Genomic DNA, 25,305 nt, shown 5'->3' on the forward strand with positions numbered 1-25,305 from the left:
GCCACAGTGCCAGGTACGGTGCTGCCGGGTACAATGCCGGGTGCGGCGCTGGTCCTGCTGTGGGTGCCGGGCGTGGTACCGATTGTGGCGCTAGCGCCAGTAGAAAAGGAGTGTGCCGAGGCAGACCCCTGGGACTGTTGGTAAGCCACCAGATCCAGAAGAGCCACTGAGTTTGAGTCATCCCCGCTGTCTGGGAGTGCCAGCAGCCCTGGCGCAGGCTTCTCCAGGACACACCTGAGTCCGTGTCTTATTCGGACGCCGATGAGTCCGCATGCGGAGACCATGGTGGCACTATGCCCATCAGTGCCGGGGACCGGTGCTGGGGCGATAGAGACCATTGCCGAGTCATAGCCGGCTTGCCCTTGGACTTCACTGGTGGCCTCAGTCATTTGGGGACTCGGGACCGGTGCCGTAAAACTGTGATCGGGAGAGTGTGGACCTGTCAGAGTTATCAGGTCCTGCGCTGCCTCATAAGTTTTGGGTGTGGAAGGGAGGTCCAAATCTTCCACCTGTGTCTCCCCAGTGGCACCGAACTCAACGGTCCCTCCTGTGGGCCAGGAGTCAATGGTGCCGACTGTTGAGCTGGAGGGGAAGTGCGGTCTTGCATCAGTTGCTCTCCCTTGGGTGGTTCCCGTTCCCTCGCACGGGAAGGAGAGTGCCCTCTATCATTCTTCCTGTGCTGTTTCTTTGAGACTGGAGACTGTGAGTGGTGCCGAGACTGATCCTGCGCCGTGCTCGGCGCTGGGGAGTGCCGGTGCCGAGGGTCTCTGACCCCAGAGTTGTTCCTCAGCTCCTCCCGGACCAAAGCCGGCGTGCTGCGCACCGACGCTGAATGTTCAGGGGGCTCGACTCAGACTGAGGGCGGAGAGCTCCTTCCATTAGCAGTAACTTGAATCTCTTTCTTCGTGCGGGGGGGTGAAAACTCCTACAGATCTTACACCTGTCCGTTTGATAGGACCTCCCCTAAGCACTTTAGACAAGCCGAGCGTGGGTCGCCCTTGGGCATAGACTTCTGGCAAACCCCACATGGCTTAAACCCCTGGGTCCGAGGCCTGCCCCGAGCCCAGGAGAGGGACAGGAAATGGGGGAGGGAAACACACACCCCCCCATACCCCAAGTCCAAATAACTAACAACTTTTTTTTAAACTAACTATTTACAGAAAACTATGCTAGAGGATCGCTTGTTGAACACGAGAGATGAAACGCTCCCACGACCTGTCACTGAGGGTAAGAAGGAACTGGAGAGGCGGCGGGGCCCTATATGCAGCGCCATGAAGGGGTGACTCCAGGGGGCTCCAGAGCCGACCCGACAGATGCTGCTGGGGAAAAAACTTCTGGCGAACTGTGCATGCGGTGCGCACACACCTGATTGGCATGGATATGAGCAAGCACTCGAAAAACGACCTCTTTCCATCTTTTGGGTTGTCTTGCGAGGAACCCCAGGAGAGGACGAACCACCTCTCCTTCTTGGAGAGGAGTCAGAGTCCAGCGGTCTATCCTGGGCTTCCGCAAGGTTGGTGGACAAATGAGGATGGACAGAGCTATCTGGCACTGGTTTCGTTGCCAAAGCAAGCCTCATGGCTTGTTCAAGGAGGTCCTGCTGGAAGAACAGATCCCTGGCAATCTCCGCTCACTTTTTGAAGGTGTGGCAAATGTTACACCTCTCTTTGTGTCCCTCACTGAGGTGCAAGAAAACGTGTGTCGGGGTCACTGTTACAACTAGTAACCCGACACAAAAGGCAGTGCTTGAAGCCTGTAAAGTGCTGCATGCCGTCCGTGCTCCGCATCCCACTAAGCCCAACTAGTAACTCTTAAATAAAAAACTGGAAAGCTTTAAATAAAACCTAACTACAGGTACTAACTACTACTTATTACAAACTATTTTCAGGAAGAAGCTAAACTAGCTATGAGCAGCAAAACAAAGTAAGAACTACATGGGGAATTCTGACTGTGGCCACTGGCCATTAGAAGGAACTGAGGGGGACTAGGGTGGTACTACGAGGAGGTATAGGGCACTGCCATGATGAGTGTGACACTGGCAGACCAGGTGTCAGCTTATGCCAAGGTCCCCATGCCAGTATGAAAAACTGACAAATACATACCTTGAATCAGTCTGGCTCATTTGTGTGTTAGTATTGTTAAAATAATTATTAGAATGATAAGAATGTGTTTAGTGTTTAGACTTGACTGAATGCTTGTGAACTGCTGCCTGCATTAATCTGACTTATAACATCTGTATCTGATATCGTAAGGTAATAGTTGAGTGGTTCTGTTGGGAGCCTCTGAAGCTGTGTAAATCACCAGATAGGAGAGAGACATTAACTAGTGTGAAGTGCTGGTCTCCAGCAGAAGGTGTTACATCCTGCCCAACAGGGAAGGTTCATCAACACCAGACAGACTATTGTAGAACATTAAAGAGAAGAAAAGGCATTGTGTTGTTTTGCCCTCCTCACACCATGAAGATGAGTCATGCACGTGAATTCCTCCCCTCAGCTGAGTTGGCAGCTCAGAGTCCAAGGGAGGAGAGAGATAAAAACCCCTACCGAGAAGGAACTATATCTCTGTGCTGCTTGGACTCTAGTGGGCAAGGTTTCTAGGCATAAGCAAAGGATCCCCCGCTGCTTAGCCTGGATTAGCCCTAAAGAACATATAGCGCTTGCTTATTACAGAAGCTTCTATTACCTTTTGAAACGCAAGATTGGAAATTATTTGTGTGCATATATATTTACTTGCTTTAATCCTGTAAATAACTTATTTTCTTTTCCTATATAATAAATCGTAATATAGTTTATTATAGGATTGGCTACAAGCAGGGCTGACTGGGGGGTGGGGGAGAAGCCGGTACAAATTACCGGGGCCCGGCGGTCCAGAAGGGGACGCGGGGCCCGGCTTCCTCTCCCCCCCCCCCCCCCCATCGGCCCTGTTTAGCCGGTCCGCCCTTGCTGGGGGGCCTGAAAATTTTTTTTCACAGGGGCCCGAACCTGTTCTCGGCGGCCCTGGCTACAAGCATTGTCTTTGGTGTGAGATCTAAGGTGCAACTGACCTGTGGTAAGTGACTGGTCCTTTGGGACTGGAAGTAACCTGAATATTACTATGATTCTTGGTGTAAGGGACCACCTATCAGAAAGGTGAGACAGTTTCGAGTGCCCAACAGGACTGTCACTCCATGGTTAGGCTGTTAGAGTGCCTGAGGAGTTTATAGTTGATAATTGGTTGGTGAAATTTAAGTATAAAACTCATAACCAATTTGGGATCTGTGACCTGGTTCCCAGCAGTCTGCCCTGAGGTTGCCTGCAGTAACTCAAGACGTGAGAACCAGTTTGACAATAGGTAATTCTGAAAAAAACTTCTGGCTCTGGTACACTGCATAGGCACATACCTGAGAGGAATACACATCTGAATCCATTCAAAGAAGAACAATTGTTCTCCATGTCCACCAAGAGTAGGACAAGAAGTAATTAGCTTAGTTTGCAGCAAGGAAGATTTAGGTTAGATATTAAGAAAATCTTTCTAACTCTAAAGATAGATAAGCAATGGAACAGATTATCAATGGAGGCTGTGGAATCCCTGTTATTGGAGGTTTTTAGGAGCAGGTTAGACAAACATCTGTCACGGATGGTCTATGTATACTTAATTCTGCCTCAGCGTGGGTGCGGGGGCTAGATCAGTGGTTCTCAACCAGGGGTACATGTTCCCCTGGGGGTATGCAGAGGTCTTCCAGGGGGTACATCAACTCATCTAAATATTTCCCTACAACAGACAACATAAAAAGCACTAGCAGGGTCAGTACAAACTAAAATTTCATACAATGGCTTGTTTATATTCTATATACTATACACTGAAATGTAAGTACATATTTATATTCCAATTGATTTTATGATTATATGATAAAAATGAGATCAGCAAGTTTTCAGTACTAGTGGGCTGTGACACTTTTGTATTTTTATGTCTGATTTTGTAGGCAAGTAGTTTTTAAATGAGATGAAACTTGCGGTGTGCAAGACAAATCAGACTCCTGAAAGGGGTACAGTAGTCTGGAAAAGTTGAGAGCCACTGGACTAGATGACCTCTTGAGGTCCCTTCAGCCCTAGACTTCTATCCTTCTAGTCTATGATTTACAGCTCATTTGCCCCACTTCTCACACCAGCCATCTCCGATGGGAACCCGGCAGCCATTCTGCCCTGGGACTCTTAGAACCTTGTTGCTGTTGTACTGGAGTCAGTCCTGACGCAGGAGTAAGCACCCTCTACTGAGTCACTCCAACGACTTGCTGGAGCACAGTGCCCCTAGCACTGCACTAAGGCGTTAGGGCAAGTCCTGGCTGGGAAGGGAAAATGCTCCCTACTGAATAGAGTGATGTGATTCAACACTACACATCTTAGTGCCGCTCTGGGGCACTGGAGTCAGCACTCATTCTGCAGGGAGAGCAACCTCTACAACAAAACTCAACCTTGCTGGTCCTGTGAGATCTAAAAGGATCCCAGGCCATGGCTAGATGGCTCCAGGATGTTACCTGATCTGATCAAGTATGGCAAATCATAGAATCACAGAATATCAGGGTTGGAGAGGACTTCAGGAAGTCATCTAGTCCAACCCCCTGCTCAAAGCAGGCCCAATCCCCAACTAAATCATCCCAGCCAGGGCTTTGTCAAGCCTGACCTTAAAAACTTCTAAGGAAGGAGATTCCATCACCTCCCTAAGTAACCCATTCCAGTGCTTCACCACCCTCCTAGTGAAAAAGTTTGTCCTAATATCCAACCTAAACCTCCACTACTGCAACTTGAGACCATTGCTCCTTGTTCTGTCATCCGCTACCACTGAGAATAGTCTAGATCCATCCTCTTTGGAACCCCCTTTCAGGTAGTTGAAAGTAGCTATCAAATCCCCCTTCAGTCTTCTCTTCTGCAGACTAAATAATCCCAGTTCTCTCAGCCTCTCCTCATAAGTCATGTGCTCCAGCCCCCTAATCATTTTTGTTGCCCTCCACTGGACTCTTTCCAATTTTTCCACATCCTCCTTGTAGTGTGGGGCCCAAAACTGGACACAGTACTCCAGACAAGGCGTCACCAGTGCCGAAAAGAGGGGAACGATCACGTCCCTCGATCTGCTGGCAATGCTCCGACTTATACAGCCCAAAAAATGCCATTAGCCTTCTTAGCAACAAGGGCATACTGTTGACTTATCTTCTCATCCACTGTAACCCCTAGCTCCTTTTCTGCAGAACTGCTGCCTAGCCGCTCGGTCCCCTGTCTGTAGCAGTGCATGGGATTCTTTCGGCCTAAGTGCAGGACTCTGCACTTGTCCTTGTTGAACCTCATCAGATTTCTTTTGGCCCAATCCTCCAATTTGTCTAGGTCCCTCTGTATCCTATCCCTACCCTCCAGCATATCTACCTCCAGCTTATCTACCAAATCCTGTGCTAGACATCTCAAGAGTCTCCTCAGTCTTTTCTCCCAGTCTGTGATCTTGCCTGTTTTTGAGGAATTTCTTTTGGACATTACTGGTAGTTCCTCTGCTGGGTCAGAACTGCCCACTGCTGCAGAGAATAAAGTGCACTGCCTTCCATTGGTGTAGAGATGGGAGATTTGTGTAGAGATGGGAGAATGAGCTAATGAGAGGGTAAACAACTGAACAAGTTTGGCAGTAGATAGATCAATTGGTGGGAACGTAGAGGGGTTCCGGGTCTGGCCTGGGGGAAACAGGAACCTACTTACTAGGGCATCAAAGATGAGTGTATCATAGACATCCGTGGCTGAATTCTCCATCATAATTGAAAACAAGGCATCCAGGGTGTCCTGAAGGAACTGGGGGAGACACAAGAAGAGTAGGAGCCTGAGTGATAACCCCTAGTATGATCCCTGACCCATCCCAAATGCCACCTCAGCCCAAAGGAAAGAAAAGCAAAAGGTTACTTACGTGTACAGTAACTTGAGTTAGAGATGTTTTGCCCCTGTGGGTGCTCCACCATAGGATGAGCACAGGCCTGTCTGCTTTTCACTAGAGACAGTACAGCAGTGTCTGTGGGCCCAAGTCTTCACACAGCAACTCCTTGTGCTCCCATACATGGGCATATAGGGAGGCATGGCCCTGTCACCACTCAATTCCTTCTCAATTGCAAAGCCAGAGTTTCTGCAGCAGAGAGGGAGGAGGGAGGGAGGTGGAGCACCCATAGGGTCAAAACATCTCAAAGAACTCAAGTTACTGGACAGGGGAGTAACCTCTCCTTCTCTGAGTACATGTCCCTGTGGTGCTCCACCATAGGCGATACCTACGTAGTAACTGAACACGGAGGTGGATGGTGAGGAAGCAGCTCCAAGGCAGTGTGGAGGACTGTGTCACCAAACATGTCAGCTCCAGAAGCAGATAAGACAGTGTAATGCTTGGCAAAGTATGGACAGAGGACTAAGCTGCAGTCCTGCAGAGTTCAACTATGGGAACATCTTTCACGAGGGCTATAGATGTGGACTGAGCCCTAGTGGAGTGTGCTGTCACTCTGTGAGGAGGTGGTATTCCAGCAGTCTCACAGCACATTAAGATGCAACCCAAGACCCACTTTGTCAGTCTTCATGTGGAAATGGACTGTCACTTCATCCTCTCTGCAAAAGATACAAATAGTCTGGGAGAGGCCCTGAAGGTCTTAGTCCTGCACAGGTAGAAGCCGGGAGCCCTACTAAGATCTAATGTAGATAGGCTGGTTTCCTCCTTGGAGGCATGAGGCTTTGGACAGAACACTGGTAGACAGATTTCCTGATTAATATGGTATTCCAAAGAGGCCTTAGGGAGGAAGCTAGAATGGGGACTGTTGTGATAACCTTTACCTACTTTTCACCAGTTCACCTTACAATTAAAGTAAATGTGTAGGCCCAGTTATCACAACATGTAGTGTAACCTCATCTTTGTAGAACGTAGCAAATGGTGGGTCTGCCATGAGAGCACCCAGTTCTTCCATTTGTCTAGCTGAAGTGATGGCTATACAGAATGAAATACTGAGGGAGAGGTGGAGGAGAGAGCAGGTAGCCATAGTTTCAAAAAGGGGGTTTCCTCGGGGCATTGAGAACCACATTAAGGTCCCACTGGGGGCCCTGGCTCTGTACAGGAGGCAACAAGTTGTATGAGCCCGTAAGGAATCTAGTCGTAGGAGGATGGGCAAAAACTGAGAAGCCCTTGGTGGGCAAGTGGAAGACCACAATAGTGGCCAAATGTACTCTGACTGAACTAATTCATAAACCCTGTGTCTTTAAATCCAACAAGTTATCTAGGATCTTGTAAAGCAGAGCTCTTTATGCTTGAGAAGAGGAGTGAAGAGAACACCTGGAATGGAAGCATTTCCACTTCTGAAGGTAAGTTTTGCAAGAAGTAGGTTTCCAGCTAGATAGGAGAATTGACTGGACAGGTTAGCTCCATGCCAAGAGCCATCTAGGAACCATACTCTCAGGTTTAAGGATAAGGAATTGGGATGGACCAGGGTCCCTGAGTTCTGTGGCAGGAGATCCTTCCTGAAGGGAAGGCAGAGAGGCATTGCCACAGAGTTGAAGGAGGTTTGAGTACTTGTCTTGGCCAGGACAGTGCTGAGGAAAATAGGATAGTTGAGCTCCCATTTGTGGTCCTGATGGAAGTTCCTGCTGATGGAGTCTGCAATTGTATTCTGGAGGCCTGGTAGATAAACTGCTGAGATTTCTATCTGATGGGAAATGCACCGGTTCCAGAGTTTTAGCAATTCTATATACAAGGACTGAGATCTTGCTCCATCCTGCCGATTGATATAGTACATTGCTGTCCTGTTGTCCAGCACTAACCTGATGGAGTGACCCTGTACGCTGTGAAGGAAATGTTGGCAAGCATATCCAATCGCTCCTAGCTCTAGGAAGTTGATGTGGAGCGTGGCCTTTTGTGCAGACTACTTCCCGTGGCTGTGGCCCTTTGGTGTTGAGCCCCCCTTTGCAAAAGTGAGGCATCTGTTGTGAGGATCTTTGAGGGTGGGGAATATGAGAATGGAGTTCCCATGCAGACTGTCACTGGGAACTCCTTCCACTACCTGACAGAGTCCAGGCCTTTTGGAGGTACCGTGATGCGTTTGGAGAGACTATATTTGTTTGGGGTGTACAGAGTCCTAGCCAGGTCAGAAGGCTCCTGAGACACATGAGATGTGAAACATGGAGGCATATGTGTGTCCCAAGAGTTGTAAGCAGGTCCTTGCAGTTATTTGTGGGCTGCACTGTACTGTTGAAATCAGACTGGACATAGTAGAGAACCACTCCTTGGGCAAGCAGGCGCTGACAGTTAGACTTCAACAGAGCTACTCTAGACTCTGTCTTCTGGACCGGAGTCAGTGTACGCTTCTTCAGAGTGACACAGAAACCCAGGGATTGAAATAGGGGCAGTCCCTGGGAGGTTGCCAACTGAGCCTCTAGAGCTGACCAATCCCTGAGGAGCCAGTAGTCCAAGTCTGGGAATGCTGTGATGCCCCACTGATGTAGGCAGGCAGCTACCAAGAAGAGGACCTTTGTAAAGAGGCTTGGGGCTGTAGAGAGTCTGAAGGGGAGGACTCCATACCAGTAATGATCTGAGCATATTACAAAACATGGGAAATGCTTGAGGGATGGTTACATGAAAGTAGGCGTCCAATAGGTCAAAGGGGATGAAACAGTTTCCTGGATCTCAGGATGGAATTATGATGGAATGGGTTTAAATTGCAAGAATCAATGGGCTTACATTGCAGCAAGGGCAGTTTAGGTTGGACATTAGGAAAAACTTCCTAACTGTCAGAGTGGTTAAGCACTGGAATAAATTGTCTAGGGAGGTTGTGGAATCTCCATCATTGGGGATTTTTAAGAGCGGGTTGGACAAACATCTGTCGGGGTGATATAAATAATACTTAGTCCTGCCTTGAATGCATGGGACTGGACTAGTTGTCCTCTCAAGGTCCCTTCCAGTTCTAAGATTCTATGGCTATCACCACCATTCTGAAGTGCTAAAAAAGGACATGGGTGTTCAAGTTTCTGAGATCAAGGATTGGTCTCCATCCTAATCTTCTTTGAGGATTAGGAAATAGTTGGAATAGAACTCTCTTCCAACAAACTTGTGTAGAACTGGTTTGATCATCCCCAAGAGCAGAAGAAATTGTATCTCCTGCCTTAAGAGCTCCTTGGGAGAATCATAGACTCATAGAATTGGAAAGAACCTTGAGAGGTCATCTAGTCCAGACCCCTGTACTCAAGGCAGGACTAAGTATTATCTAGACCATTCCTGACAGTTGTCTGTCCACCCTGCTCTTAAAAATCTCCAATGACGTGAATTCCAAAACCTTCCTCGGCAATTTATTCCAGTGTTTAACCACCCTGACAGTCAGGAAGTTGTTCCTAATGACCAACCTAAACCGCCCTTGCTGCAATTTGAGCCCATTGCTTCTTGTCCTATCCTCAGAGGATAAGGAGCACAATTTATCACCCTCTTCTTTATGACAACCTTTTACATACTTGAAAGCTTATCATGTCCCCTCTCAGTCTTTTCTCGACTAAACAAACCCAATTTTTTTCAATCTTTCCTCATGGGTCATGTTTTCTAGATCTTTAATCATTTGTGTTGCTTTTCTCTGGACTTTCTCCAATTTGTCCACATCTTTCCTGAAATGTGGCACCCAGAACTGGACACAATACTCCAGTTGAGACCTAATCAGCGTGGAGTAGAGCGGAAAAATTACTTCTTGTGTCTTGCTTACAACACTCCTGCTAATACATCCCAGAATGATGTTTGCTTTTTTTGCAACAGCATTACACTGTTGACTCATATTTAGCTTGTGATCCACCCCCAGATTCCTTTCTGCAGTACTCCTTCCAAGGCAGTATTTCCCATTTTGTATGCATGCAACTGATGGTTCCTTCCTAAGTGCAGTACTTTGCATTTGTCCTTATTGAATTTCATCTTATTTACTTCAGACCATTTCTCCAGTTTGTCAAGATCATTTTGAATTCTAATCCTGTCCTCCAAAGCACTTGCAACCCCTCCCAGCTTGGTATGATCACAAACTTTATAAGTGTACACTCTATACCATTATCTAAATCACTGATGAAGATATTGAACAGAACCAGACCCAGAATCTATCCCTGAGGGACCCCACTTGATATGCATTTCCAGCATGACTGTGAACCACTGATAACTACTCTCTGGGAATGGTTTTCCAATCAGTTATGCATCCACCTTATAGTAGCTCCATCTAGGTTGCATTTCTCTAGTTTGTTTGAGAACATTATGCTAGACAGGATCAAAAGCCTTACTAAAGTCAAGTTATACCACATTTACTGCTTTCCCTCTCTCCACAAGGCTTGCTACCCTGTCAAAGAAAGCTATCAGGTTGGTTTCACATGATTTGTTCTTGACAAATCCATCCTGTTACTTATCACCTTATAAGGGTCCCTGGAGAGGGTCAGGGATGGATAAATGAAGTGGATGCAATAACCCATGCTGACCACCTCTAATAACCTCTAATATCCACCTCTAATTTGTCTAAGGTGATCTACTCCCAGGCAGGTAGGAAATGGAACAGTCAGTTTCCAAAAGAGGGATGGACAGTAGAGTTGTACAGTAGAGGTTCCTGGGGGAAAAGTTGCTCAACGCCTTCAACCAAGGCATCAAAACCATCCCTTACGTAGGGGTGTAGACTGGGTAGTTGTAAAGGGAGGTGGTTTGCTTTTTTGAGGTTTGAATTTCCTCAAAGGCTCCAAAGGGCTAGGAAAGGACTGGTGTGCATAGTATTGGAAAGTCTGGAACGTTGTGGAGTTTAAGTTCTGCTAAAATGTCTCTTTGTTGAGGCACATAAATTCCCAGGGACAGTAGCGTTGCTCTTGAATCTGTAAGGATATGGAGTGAGGAGTTTTGGTTGTTCAAAGGCAAGGTCTTCAGTTGTATCAGCAGCACTGAGAACAGTCCACAAGGAGGGTTTTGCAATCAACTAACCCTCAGAGACAAGGGACTGAAATTGGTCTTTTTGTGGCAGGTGTTCAATAAAGTGTGTGAACGTAGAATAATTGCTAAAGACTCATTTTGCCATCAAGGCCTGATGGTTTCCAATTCAAAATTGAAGAGCTACCAATGAGTAGCTCCTCCTGCCCAGTAGGTCTAATCATTTGGACTCTTTGTCTAAAGGAAAAGGTCTAGAATGAGCCTGGCTTTAGTAACGCTTCTCATTGACCAAGTCCACCACCAGGGAATGAGGGGCAGGATGGTGGAAGAAGTGATCCATTCCCTTCACTTGAATATTTTTTATCTGCCCTCTGGCAGGTGGGCTGAGTGGTGGCAGGTGTTTGCCATAGAGCACGTGCAGGCAATAACAGTGCCTCAGTAATTGGTAGGGCAAACTTTCCCTCAGGAGCGGGTGGGGTGTGGGGGGGTGATGTTTAAAATGTCCATCAGGGAGTGCTGGGACTCTTGTACCTCTTCTCATGGAATCTGGATGGAGTCTGCCAGGTGTTTCATGAGGTCCTGGAAAGCCTTAAAGTCATCAACATAAGAGGGCAGTGGTTGCATTACTGCCTCATATGGAGAGGAAGAGGACCTGGCTGAAGGAGGGGAGTTTTCTTCAGTCTGTGGCTCTTATTCGTCTTGTGTTTTTCTCATTACCAAAGGCACGTGGTACCAGGGGATGCTCTATGGTGCCTGTTCATAATGCAGTGGATGTTGGGGTTTGTTTCTAGCTGGCACCCTGTAAAACTGTTCACCGAATTGCTCCCAGGGGTTCCAGGGAGTAGTCCTGTATACATCACAGTGCTGAGAGGTGTCAGAAGGAACCGAGATAGAAGCTACCCTGAGAATAAAAGACTTCTCCACACAACTACTACTTATGCAGTACTGATGTCTCAGTATCGGTTGCAGTCAGTCTCCCAGGAGTGAGATTTTTTTCATTTCTCTGGAAAGTGAAAGAGGCTTTTTTTCCCTAGAAGACTTAGTTTCTTGGGCTGCCAACTGGTTTCCAATAGTCACCAAAGTGGCCTGAAAGGTTCAGGCCAATGTACCGGGGAGGTGGGAGCAGACCCCTCAGGGACTAGGGATCGTACCATTAGGAGGAACTTCACCCTAGCCTCTCCATCCTTTCTAGACCTGCCTTTAAAAACTGAGCAGACCTTGCACTTTGATGGGATGTGGGTATCTCCAAGACACTGGTCACAGCTAGAGTGCCTGTTGCTGCAGGTAAAAAACCTGTAGCAGGCCTGGCAAGGCTTAAATGCCAGGTGGGGTTTTCAGCATGACCTGGCATGCCCAAGCACTAACTAAAGTCCTGAAAAAAGGAGTAACCCCCCTTTGAAAGCACAACTGTGCTAAAAGAAAATAAAATGACAAAAATAACCAAATAACTAAATAAGAACATTTCACAATAAGTGAGAAAGGTGGGAAGCTGGAAGATGCTCTATCTCGAGCTGCAGGTGAGTGGCAGCAGGTCCACTCCTCCCTACATGCCTCATATGGGAGCACGAGGAGCTGCTCTGTGCAGGCTTGGGCCCACAGACTTTACAGTCTCCACTCAAGAGTGCATGGGTGTGCGCGCATCCTACAGTGGAGCACCCATAGGGACATATACTCGAAAAAGAACAGAAACGTACTCCTCAATCCCTGTGCAATATTGGCCCTTATAATCTGTTCACCTCAGTTTTCTCCAGTATGGTGCTTCTGGCCCAGAGAGATAAAAATCAATTATTTTTTAAAAAAATTCAGAGGATTTTATTTAAATCAGATTTTTTATTTAAATTAAATACAAGTTTATTTTTTAATATTTAAAATTAAATTTTAAATTGACAACCTATATTAGGGCCTAAGTTAATTATAATATACTAAAATCATTTAAATTAAATACAAAAGAAGAATATTAAGCAGTACATGCTTGCTCTCAAGTTTTAAAGTAAGTCAAAGCATTGAACTGGTGGAAGTGACTCACTCAGAACTCAAACTAGAATTTGTTGAAGGGCTACACTAGCTTTTGATAGCAGTAGCCTCTTCTGCAAGTGCAGAGAATATTTTCTTTTTTTCAGTTTATTCGACTAGTTCCATTTAATGACCAGTTCATTCAAAGTTAAGAAAACAACTGGGAGTGGAAAAAGCAAGAACGCTTATTTTCCTCTTCCAATCTATGAATAAAAAGTAGGTGTGAGAGGATGAGATCTAAAAGTTCTAAAATCCTGAAGGACACTGACCAGAAATAATCAGTTCAATTCATTAACTTTTATAAATCAGTCTTAAATGCAAAACATGTTTTGATAAGCTTTTCAGTACACTTTTTTCTTGTTTTCAGCAAATTTAAGGTAGTTTTAATTAAAAATTCTGTTTCTATTTTAATGAATTTGAATTTCCATTAAAATACAGCTTGATACAAATCACAAATAAAAAATTAATCATCAAGCAAATAAGAAATGCATCATTCAACATTTTCTAATACAATAAAAATGTAAAAATTAAGAAGCTGAATAAATGTAAGTTAGGTTATATAATAGCTTAAATTAATGTGTATAGATACAGTGTATCTTTCTGGTTAGCAAAAAGAAGAACCAAATTTAGTGTAAAGACTACATTTGGCTGCAAATCAACATATTTAGTGGTTTCCAACCAATGAGAATCAACCTCTCTTTAGGAAAATTACAAATGCAAAACACAGTTAAAATAGATGAGTTTAAAAGGTTTCTTGCCTGCTGATTTAAATCATGATTAAAATAACTGATTTAAATCAAGTGATTTAAATGACCTAAAAAGAAGAACAGGAGTACTTGTGGCACCTTAGAGACTAACAAATTTATTAGAGCATAAGCTTTCGTGGACTACAGCCCACTTCTAAAGCTTATGCTCTAATAAATTTGTTAGTCTCTAAGGTGCCACAAGTACTCCTGTTCTTCTTTTTGCGGATACAGACTAACACGGCTGTTACTCTGAAACTTGTTAAATGACCTAACCCACCCTATCCCAGCTCTTCCCTGGAAGACAGTTTTCCATCCTTATCCATCTCCCTGACAGGAGAGTTCTCCTCATACTTGGCCTAAATCCCCCCTTTTCTTTGTTTCATTTGATCCCTCCTCATTCCACCATGGTTCATGCCCCTCAGAGATACAGAAACTCCCCATATCTGCTACCATTTGCCAATGAAAGGCCAAGTTAGAAGCATCATGGCAGCATTTCCCTGGCCGTTCATGACCTGCGGTAGGAGGTGTGTGATGGTTACCCATAACTCCATGGAGCTATGGAACAGCCATGCCCAGACAACCCTGCAAAGCCTGCAAAAGCTGGAGGCTGGGCTGTAAAAAGGGGAGCAGAGCCGCTCGGAGGCAGGCAGTGGAACAGAGCAGGTGGCTGCTCTGAGGGGGAGCACACATACCAGTTGTTGTTGCTCCCTGGTCTCTTCCCATACCTGCCTCCCTCTGCCTGAGCTGCACCCAGCCCAGTGGGCCCTGATCCCTGTTAGGCCCCTTGGATGTCACTACAATATCAGCAACAACTCAGCCTGTGACCCCTCAATATTTCTGTGGTTCTTCTCTGAGCTCCAAACAGTTTGTCAGTAACTATCTCTCTGGCAATGAGGTGTCCAGAGCTGAGCATCAGATCCCAGGTGGGGTCTCCCAGAGCTAGAGAGAAAAGGATAGCCTCTCCCTGTTCCAGGCTAGAGCCATCTACACACGCCACTCAGCATGGCACTGGCCTATATCCTCACTGCTAAATCGTCAGCTCCCTTGCCCACTCTTCCCGGGGCCTGTTCACCAGGCTTTGCCTGCTGAATCTTCACTTTCCAGTTCTCTCTTTCTAAAGGGGTGGAAAGCGGCAGCTGTTTGGAATGGGGATATGGGATGTTCTTCCTGTGGGACAAAGGGGGTTGGCCCAGGAGAAGCTCTGAAGAGCTAGGCTGCCAAGAATCCTTCTTACCTTGATGACTTCTCCTCCGTCCACCTTCATTAGCTTCTGGAGGTTTCCAGCCAGGAGGTTGGGCTTTGACCGCCACTTCAGCAGCCCCAGAAGGTCAACTGCATGGAAACAAACTCATTCATTTAGTCCTTATTTGCTATCGACCTAGGCACTGACTGAGCCCTTTGGCTGCACCTCCAAGTCAGCCAGTTCTCCCTATCCCCCAACCAGCCTCTCCCACATCCACTGCCCAAGTCAGCATTCAGAAATGCTCCCTATGAGGAAAAGTATCAGAGGGGTAGCCGTGTTAGTCTGAATCTGTAAAAAGTAACAGAGGGTCCTGTGGCACCTTTTAAGACTAAGAGACGTCTGTTAGTCTTAAAAGGTGCCACAGGACCCTCTGTTACCTATGAGGAAAGTGGCTGAATGACCCTGGCAGGAGTGACTGTGGCATGATTCTCCACTCACTCCCACCTGCACCAGTCAGTAGTAATTCCACTGAAGTCAATGGAGTGCCAGTGGTGTGAGTGAAAGGAGAATTGGGCCTTGCTGGTCTGAGAATTCCCTGCTGGCTTTCACAGCTTCACAGCTTCGATGATACGTTGACATGAGATGTGGCATTTCATTTCTGCATATGTTACAAGGAAAAGAAAGGAGGCAAAAAAACCAAAAGAAAAATCAAAAAAGTGATCTGGTGGCTTCCTTGGGTGAAGGAATCTCCTGAACGAGTGCAACTCCTGCCCCAATTCCCATCTGCTCACAGGTCAGAGGAAGCCAGGGTTAGCCTGCATGTCAATCAATCAATTTATGCTATGGCCAGGTAGGCCCAGGGCTGCCCTGAGAATATGAGTGCTTACACATCCATCTCTGCTTCCCTCCCTTCTACTTGCACTGAACTAAAGCTTGACACATGGTTACAGAGTCCTAAATAGAAACTGCCTGAAAAGCCATGACCTCAACTGCAAGCACACAAAAGCACTACACATTCTAGGACAGGACCACTGTGAAAACTGAACAGAAAGTCTCCACTAGCTTGTGGGTCCTGTTAGGTCACTATGGTCTGTGGCCACATTCTGGAAGCGAACATCCAGACACATACCTTTTAACTGGCCAGTTTGAAAGATTAAAAATACTGATCTGTCAGGAATCAGGGCCTGCAGCAGAGCCAGTCTCCAAGTGGCCTCATCAGGATAGCTGGCCTGCAGCAGACTGCCTGATTGGTCATGCCATATGATTAGTTGAAGGGGACAGCGGCCCAGTTCTTAAGCCAGCGGCAACAGCAGCTAACTGGCTGCTCAATGCTCATGCCTAATGCTGTGCCTGCTCCTCTCTTACCCTGTTCCTGCTGCTCCTGCCTTGCCTCTGTCCTGCCACTGTCTTGAACTCCTCTTTGCCTGACACCTGCTTGCTCCAGTTTCTGTTCCCCGGTTTGATCCACGATTCTGGCTTCTGGCTACTGACTCCAGCTTGACCCTTGGCTCTGATATCCTGTTCCTGACCTCCTGTTTGAACCTCAGCTCCAGCTTCTGACTGCTGACTCTGGCTCTGACCCTAGTCCCCTGGCTTGGATGCTTGAGTCCCAACGCCTGCTCTGACCACTAAGCTAGACCACCCTCATCCCAGTCACCTGACGTATTGAACAGCCCTAAAAAATCAGGACCAGGGGTCCTTGGAGCACGCATGGACCCCATTAAGGCCCCAGCAGAACTGGCGGATGCTGTTCACAATGTGCAGGTGCAAGTAATTGTCCTGCAGTCACAGAATTTGGCCTTGCAGGTGAAAGTTGTTCTGCTGGCTCCTCCGACTCCACTCCCGCCCCAGAGCTGAGATTCTCCTGCCTGACAAATTGATGGCACACGGGACACATTTTGGGTGTTCGCGAACCAACATCAGGTCCTGTTCTTACTGGACCAGTCCTGTGTGGGGATCATCTTAAGCTTGTTGACTGGGGAGGCATTGGCCTGGGCTTCTCCCCTCCTGGAACAGTCCAGCCCCCTTTTTTGACAATTAGAGGAATTCATTCAAGCCACATCCATTATCTCTGATGACCCCAACTGTATACCAACCACTGAGACGACCCTTCAGGCCTTACAGCAGGGACATCGGCCCGTTGCCAAATATGCCACTTAATTTCATTGTTTGGGTTCTGCCATCGGGTGCAATGAGGCGGCACAGCACCAGCATTCCCACCTAGGATTAAATTATATAAAAGACAAGCTCACACAGGTGGAGTCTCTGCCTCATTTGATCTGATTGACTTGTGCATCTGAATCAACGATTGCCTCATGGAGCGGCACCACAAGCGTACCTCAATTTTCCAGTTCATGACACCGGAGCCATGAGGTTCTTCGCTGGCATCAGAGCTCTAGCAAGCCAACCAGGTTTGTCCACAAGTCTCTGAATCTGAGAAACACCGATGTCCAGCATTAGGCTTGTGCTTATACTGTAGGAAACCCAGACATCTTGCCTTGATGTGTCTGGTGAAGACTTGGGCAGAACTGGGACCAGGAAACACCAAGTCCCATGCCCCAAGGAATCAATCCAGGCAGAACAGGTCTTCTCTCTCCTCTAGTAGTTAACAGCACCCATGGGCCATAATGGGCACAGCAGGACCCCCAAGTCAGTTTCTGAAATATCTCTATAATTCAACTGCTGATAAGCTCAGAAATTCAACTAGAGACCCAAGTCAACTCAGGGGCCTCAGGTAATGTTATGGACTTGAACTTTGCCACAGCCCATGCAGTTCCCACCATGCACAAGAACTCTTCAGATCGGATCGAGACCGTTGATGGGTCTCTTCTCTCCACAGAACAATAACCCACCAGACCTTGCCGCTAAAGGTTATCACCCTCCGGGCACATCAGGAAACACTCCAATTTGGATTAATCTGGGCTCCCATGAGTGGTCATCCTAGGCATGTCCTGGCTAACCACCCATGACCCCCACGTTTGTTGGTAGGAGACCCTACACTTTAGCTCCCAGTATTGCCGGTTATCCTGCCTCCCAGGATCTGAGAACCAGACCAGTATGCTCTGTGGTTCATGTCACCCACTGGAAGACTTTGATCATCAAGGAACAAGACTGCTAGGACCCTGACCGCCCCCTACAGCTACACTTGCTGCGGCCGAGATCCCCCACAAATATTGTGACTTTGCCAATGTTTCTGAGACGAGGAAGGCAGACATCCTGCCCCCACATGGGACTTCCGATTGCCTGATCAATCTCCAGCCTAAAGCCAAGATCCCTTTGGTCACATATATGCTCTCTTTAAACCTGAAACTTCAGGCTATCCACCTGTACTTGTAGGAGAACATTCAGAAGGGTGTCATCCACCTGTCCATATCCCCAGAGGTCTCTCCAAACTTTATTGTCAAGAAGAAGGACGACTCTTTGCAGCCATGTATTGACTACATGGCCCTGAACAAGTTAACTGTATGAAACTGCTCCCACTTATAAATGAGCTCTTAGATCGGTTATGGGCAGCCCATATTTTCATGAAGTTAGACATGAGTGGAGCCTATAATGTGGTGCAAATGCATGAGAGAGATGAGTGGAAGACCATCTTTCATACTTTATATGGCTACTACGAATATCTAATCATGCCGTTCAGCCTAAGCAACATAAGAACATATGTGGGGTGATCTTCGTTCAGTACCACCCCTCCTGCCCCTTCTAAAATACTAATTAGGCAAAAATTAGTAACCATACGCCCTCTAGGCATGCTTTTAAGACATGTGACTCCTTCGAGGGAAAAGAGTAGAAGAATCAAGCGACGAACAGCAGAGGCTAACAGAGGGCGTTTGTCTGGGATCTGTCCGAGAGGAGGTACGCTAAGTGCTGCATTAGGGGGGCTGTGTTGGTGAGTATCTGAGTGTCTGTTGCTGGGACAGTTTGTCAGTTTGACCGTGTGCTTGATTGCTTGCTTGTTTGTTTGAAAAAAGTGTGAATTGGGAGTGCTTTGTTCCAAGTGGGCCTTGAGTGACCCTGACTGGTATATAAGGGCAGTCAGCAGCAAACCAGCTGAGCGGCGAACAGCAGAGGCTAACAGAGGGCGTTTGCCTGGGAGTTTGCCTAGGGCGAGCACACTGAGGCTTTCATCTGTGGGTTTCTCTGACTAGTTACTGCAACAGCTGAGGAAGCTCTTAAGGGGAAGGTGATATGGAAGGTGAGCGATCAGCTGTTGTAACCTGCACAGGTTGTGCCATATTTGTCTTTCTTCCACAGGACAGAAGCGACTTTGTCTGTACAAAGTGCAAGCTGGTCTCCATATTGGAGGAGAAGGTTCGAGGTCTGGAGAAACGAGTATCGACTCTGCGTTGCATAAGGGAAAATGAAGATTTCCTGGACAGACGTCAGGAGATGCTTCTACGGCCACAATGTTCTGAAGATTCAGAGCATGTGCAGCAGGGACAGAAGGATGGTGAAGAAGTTTGGCAGCATGTGACCTCCAGAAGGAGAAAGAGGAGAGTCCATGTACCAGCAATGGAGATACAGGTGAGCAATCGTTTCCATGTTCTCTCTACAGGTACTAATGCGGAGAGTGGACTAGATGACATATCTGAAGGAAGGGAGCAGAAGGAGACTCCACCGATTGGAAGGCAAAAGATGCACTGTCCTAGGGATGAGGGTTCCACAACCACCACTCCCAAGAGGAGGAAGAGGATGGTGGTGGTCGGGTACTCCCTCCTCAGGGGGACTGAGTCATCTATCTGCCGCCCCAACCGGGAAAACCGAGAGGTCTGCTGCTTGCCAGGAGCTAGGATACACGATGTGACGGAGAGACTGCCGAGACTCATCAAGCCCTCGGATCACTATCCCTTCCTGCTTCTCCACGTGGGAACCAATGATACTGCCAAGAATGACCTTGAGCGGATCACTGCAGACTACGTGGCTCTGGGAAGAAGGATAAAGGAGTTTGAGGCGCAAGTGGTGTTCTCGTCCATCCTCCCTGTGCAAGGAAAAGGCCGGGGTAGAGACCGTCGAATCGTGGAAGTCAACGAATGGCTACGCAGGTGGTGTCGGAGAGAAGACTTTGGATTCTTCGACCATGAGATGGTGTTCCAAGGAGGAGGAGTGCTAGGCAGAGACAGGCTCCACCTAACGAAGAGAGGGAACAGCACCTTCGCAAGCAGGCTGGCTAACCTAGTGAGGAGGGCTTTAAACTAGGTTCACCGGGGAAAGGAGACCAAAGCCATGAGGTAAGTGGGGAAATGGGATCCTGGGAGGAAGCACGAGCAGGAGAGCGCAAGAGGGGAGGACTCCTGTCTCATACTGAGAAAGAGGGACGACCGATGAGTTATCTTAAGTGCCTATACACAAATGCAAGAAGCCTGGGAAACAAGCAGAGAGAACTGGAAGTCCTGGCACAGTCATGGAACTATGATGTGATTGGAATAACAGAGACTTGGTGTGATAACTCACATGACTGGAGTTCTGTCATGGATGGATATAAACTGTTCAGGAAGGACAGGCAGGGCAGAAAAGGTGGGGGAGTTGCATTGTATGTAAGAGAGGAGTATGACTGCTCAGAGCTCCAGTATGAAACTGCAGAAAAACCTGAGAGTGTCTGGATAAAGTTGAGAAGTGTGAACAACAAGGGTGATGTCGTGGTTGGAGTCTGCTATAGACCACCAGACCAGGGGGATGAGGTGGACGAGGCGTTCTTCCAGCAACTAACAGAAGTTGCTAGATCGCAGGCCCTGGTTCTCATGGGAGACTTTAATCACCCTGATATCTGCTGGGAGAGCAATACAGCGGTGCACAGAAAATCCAGGAAGTTTTTGGAAAGTGTAGGGGACAATTTCCTGGTGCAAGTGCTGGAGGAACCAACTAGGGACAGAGCTTTTCTTGACCTGCTGCTCACAAACAGGGAAGAATTAGTAGGGGAAGCAAAAGTGGATGGGAACCTGGGAGGCAGTGACCATGAGATGGTCGAGTTCAGGATCCTGACACAAGGAAGAAAGGACAGCAGCAGAATACGGACCCTGGACTTCAGAAAAGCAGACTTTGACTCCCTCAGGGAACAGATGGGCAGGATCCCCTGGGAGAATAACATGAAGGGCAAAGGGGTCCAGGAGAGCTGGCTGTATTTTAAAAAATCCTTATTGCAGTTGCAGGAACAAACCATCCCGACGTGTAGAAAGAATAGTAAATATGGCAGGCGACCAGCTTGGCTTAACAGTGAAATCCTTGCTGACCTTAAACGCAAAAAAGAAGCTTACAAGAAGTGGAAGATTGGACAAATGACCAGGGAGGAGTATAAAAATATTGCTCAGGCATGCATGAGTGAAATCAGGAAGGCCAAATCGTACTTGGAGTTGCAGCTAGCAAGAGATATTAAGAGTAACAAGAAGGGTTTCTTCAGGTATGTTAGCAACAAGAAGGAAGTCAAGGAAAGTGTGGGCCCCTTACTGAATGAGGGAGGCAACCTAGTGACAGAGGATGTGGAAAAAGCTAATGTACTCAATGATTTTTTTGCTCTGTCTTCACAAACAAGGTCAGCTCCCAGACTGCTGGACTGGGCAGCACAGTATGGGGAGGAGGTGACCAGCCCTGCGTGGAGAAAGAAGTGGTTTGGGACTATTTAGAAAAACTGGATGAGCACAAATCCATGGGGCCGGATGCGCTGCATCCGAGGGTGCTAAAGGAGTTGGCGGATGTGATTGCGGAGCCATTGGCCATCATCTTTGAAAACTGATGGCGATCGGGGGAGGTACCGAATGACTGGAAAAAGGCTAATGTAGTGCCCATCTTTAAAAAAGGGAAGGAGGAGGATCTGGGGAACTACGGGCCAGTCAACCTCACCTCAGTCCCTGGAAAAATCATGGAGCAGGTCCTCAAGGAATCAGTTATGAAACACTTAGAGGAGAGGAAAGTTATCAGGAACAGTCAGCATGGATTCACCAAGGGGAAGTCGTGCCCGACTAACCTAATTGCCTTCTATGATGAGATAACTGGCTCTGTGGATGAAGGGAAAGCAGTGGATGTGTTATTCCTTGACTTTAGCAAAGCTTTTGATACGATCTCCCACAGTATTCTTGCCGCCACGTTAAAGAAGTATGGGCTGGATGAATGGACTGTAAGGTGGATAGAAAGCTGGCTAGATCGTCGGGCTCAATGGGTAGTGATCAATGGCTCCATGTCTAGTTGGCAGCCGATTTCAAGCGGAGTGCCCCAAGGGTCAGTCTTGGGGCCGGTTTTGTTTAATATCTTTATTAATGATCTGGAGGATGGTGTGGACTGCACTCTCAGCAAGTTTCCAGATGACACTAAACTGGGAGGCGTGGTAGATACGCTGGAGGGTAGGGATCAGATACAGAGGGACCTAGTCAAATTAGAGGATTGGGCCAAAAAAAACCTGATGGGGTTCAACAAGGACAAGTGCAGAGTCCTGCACTTAGGACGAAAGAATCCTATGTACTGCTACAGACTAGGGACCGAATGGCTAGGTAGCAGTTCTGCAGGAAAGGACCTAGGGATCACAGTGGACGAGAAGCTGGATATGAGTCAACAGTGTGCTCTTGTTGCCAAGAAGGCTAATGGCATTTTGGGATGTATAACTAGGGGCATTGCCAGCAGATCGAGGAACGTGATTGTTCCCCTTTATTCGACATTGGTGAGGCCTCATCTGGAGTACTGTGTCCAGTTTTGGGCCCCACACTACAAGAAAGATGTGGAAATATTGGAAAGAGTCCAGCGGAGGGCAACAAAAATGATTAGGGGTCTGGAGCACATGACTTATGAGGAGAGGCTGAAGGAACTGGGATTGTTTAGTCTCCAGAAGAGAAGAAGGAGGGGGGATTTGATAGCAGCCTTCAACTACCTGAAGGGGGGTTCCAAAGAGGATGGAGCTCGGCTGTTCTCAGTGGTGGCAGATGACAGAACAAGGAGCAATGGTCTCAAGTTGCAGTGGGAGAGGTCTAGGTTGGATATTAGGAAACACTATTTCACTAGGAGGGTGGTGAAGCCCTGGAATGGGTTACCTAGGGAGGTGGTGGAATCTCCTTCCTTGGAGGTTTTTAAGGCCCGGCTTGACAAAGCCCTGGCTGGGATGATTTAGTTGGGAATTGGTCCTGCTTTGAGCAGGGGGTTGGACTAGATACCTCCTGAGGTCCCTTCCAACCCTGATATTCTATGATTCTATGAAAGTAAATTACTGTGGCTGGGATTCCTTAATTGACGCTTGAAGAAGCAATGCTGCTAGACAGAGTAGCTAAAACTGCTCCGTGGGCTAGAGTAGGATTGTGACCAGAGGGGTCTCAAAGCAACCAAGGCCTTGCCTCACGGGAGTCCGAGACAGACCAGAGGGCTGAAAAAGAACAGACCAGGAGGAAAGACACCGTCTATAAAATTGGTAACCACCTTCTCTGTTTGTCAAGCAGGAACTGCGTGAGGCTAGTGCAGGACCTGTTTGTGTATGTTCGTGAAAGAGAGACTCGCTAAGAGGAATGTATAGCTCTTAATATCTAGCACTTAATGTCAACATAGGAGTTATGTGCTTAATATAACCCTTTACAGCTTATGTAATTCCTCCTCAGTAAACTGCTTTGTACTGAAGACAATGACTGTGGACCTTTTTCACAGATATGACAGTAATCTGCTCCACCGGGAGCCAGTAAAGATCCATTTCAGGGGTAGTGGCACACCCTGCTGTCAACAATGATTGTCATGGTTGGAGTTCTTTGTAGAAATGGGACTCCTGAACAGACGTTCTTTGGTTGTGTCCACCATTTTAGGGAGTCTTTGACCCTGCGTGGCATTATAACACATCTGTTTAGGTTGTGCCTGTGGGGTATGTACACTGTTCAAAGCCAGGCCTGCAGGCATCTCATGTGAAATCCGATGTGTTTGACAACAAATGTTGTTGCTGACATATGCCCCAAGAGCTGTAAATATGTTCTGGCTGATGTTTATGAGCTGTCCATCAATGTCTAAATTCAATTGACTAGTCTGATGAAGCATTGTTGAGGTAGCATTGCTGATGCTATTGAACAGTTGGGACAGGCTCCTATGAATTCCAATTTCTGGACAGGAATCAGTGTGGACTTTTATTCATTTATCTAGGACCCTAGGCTTGTGAAAAGGGTTATACTCGGTGTGGCGTTTATTGCTTCTTGTTGTGTTTGTGCCCTTATGAGGCAATCGTCCAAGTATGGAAATATCATGACTCCGTGTCTGCGGAGGTGTGCCACCATGACAGCTAGAACTTTGGAGAAAACCCTTGGGGCAGTGGACAAACCAAAGGCTAGTGCTTTGTATTGGAAGTGTTGTTTCCCTAGGATGGGCCTCAAGAATCTTCTTGTGATGGGTGGATGGTAATGTGGAAATACGCCTCCTGCTGGTCGAGGGCCAAGAGCCAGTCCCCCTTTTCTAACACTGGAATTATGGTTGATACTGTCACCATCTTGAAATGTTGGGTTTTTACAAATTTATTGAGTTTCCTTAGATCCAATATTGGTCTCCATCTGCCTGTCTTTTTCTGCGTGAGAAAATAATTTTCTGCATGAGAAAATAAATTTGAATAGAACCCTTTCCCTTTGTGTCGAGTTGGTACAGGTTCCACTGCACCTAGATAAATAAGATTATTTCTTGTTGCAACAGTGACTCAAGAGAGGGGTCCCTGAAGAGGGACGGGGAGGGAGGGTGGGTAGCTGAAGATAAAGGGATGGAGTAACCAGTTTGGATCATTTCTAAAACTCATCTGCCTGTCATGATGCTGCACCAGACTAGGTGAAAAGGTGACAAACAATCTCCGAATGGTCGGGAGGCAGTTTCTGTTTCTAGCATTAGAATGAGTGGTTGTCTCGTGCCCTCAACCACACCTTAAAAACTGCTGTCTAATTTTGGATTGTTGGGATGTTGAAGGTTGGTTTTGTGGCTGTCGACATCTGGTTTGCCTTTGCTTGCGGCATTGGTCATACTGTCTGTTTTGTGCATATGGTGGTGATCGGAAGCTCTGGGTATAATACCTGTCCTGTTTCTTTTTATTTGCAGCTGTGTAGATACCCAGGGATTTCCAGGTTGCCCTTGAGTCTTTAAGGGTGTGGAAAGATTCATCCATTTTGGCCGCAAATAATTTTGGGTCTTCGAATGGTAAGTCCTTGACTGTTGCCTGGACCTCCCTGGGGGACCCCGAGAGATAGAGCCAGGATGCCCAGCACATAAACCACAGATGTTGCGGTGGATCATGCTGCCGTGTCTGCAGAGTCCAGAGAGGCCTGCAAGGCCATCCTGGCGATGAGATGTCCTTCAGCAATATTCGCTTTACATTGTTTTTTTATCATCGGGCAAATTGTCAATAAATTCTGATATTTTCAAAAAGATGGTGTGCATGTATTTCGCCAGTAGAGCTGCATAATTAGCTATGCGGAACTGAAGTGTTGCAGAGGAATAGGCCTTATTTTGGTTATAAAATGTAGTAAGCTTTAATTTACA

General features: G+C 47.1%; 1 protein-coding gene across 3 annotated transcripts in view; it reads right to left on the reverse strand.

The window, feature by feature from the left end:
- The window catches only part of LOC128838406 (dedicator of cytokinesis protein 2-like), a 348,010-nt gene that overhangs the window by 220,110 nt on the left and 102,595 nt on the right, over positions 1–25,305 (reverse strand). For all 3 annotated transcript variants that reach the window (XM_054030559.1, XM_054030560.1, XM_054030558.1), the window contains exons 19-20: positions 14,893–14,990; positions 5,715–5,804 (exon numbers count right to left, since the gene is read on the reverse strand). In XM_054030559.1, coding sequence (XP_053886534.1) covers positions 5,715–5,804; positions 14,893–14,990 — 188 coding nt within the window. The remainder of the gene's footprint in view (positions 1–5,714; positions 5,805–14,892; positions 14,991–25,305) is intronic.

Source organism: Malaclemys terrapin, chromosome 5 (genome assembly GCF_027887155.1).
Source record: "Malaclemys terrapin pileata isolate rMalTer1 chromosome 5, rMalTer1.hap1, whole genome shotgun sequence".
Classification (NCBI taxonomy): Eukaryota; Metazoa; Chordata; order Testudines; family Emydidae; genus Malaclemys; species Malaclemys terrapin.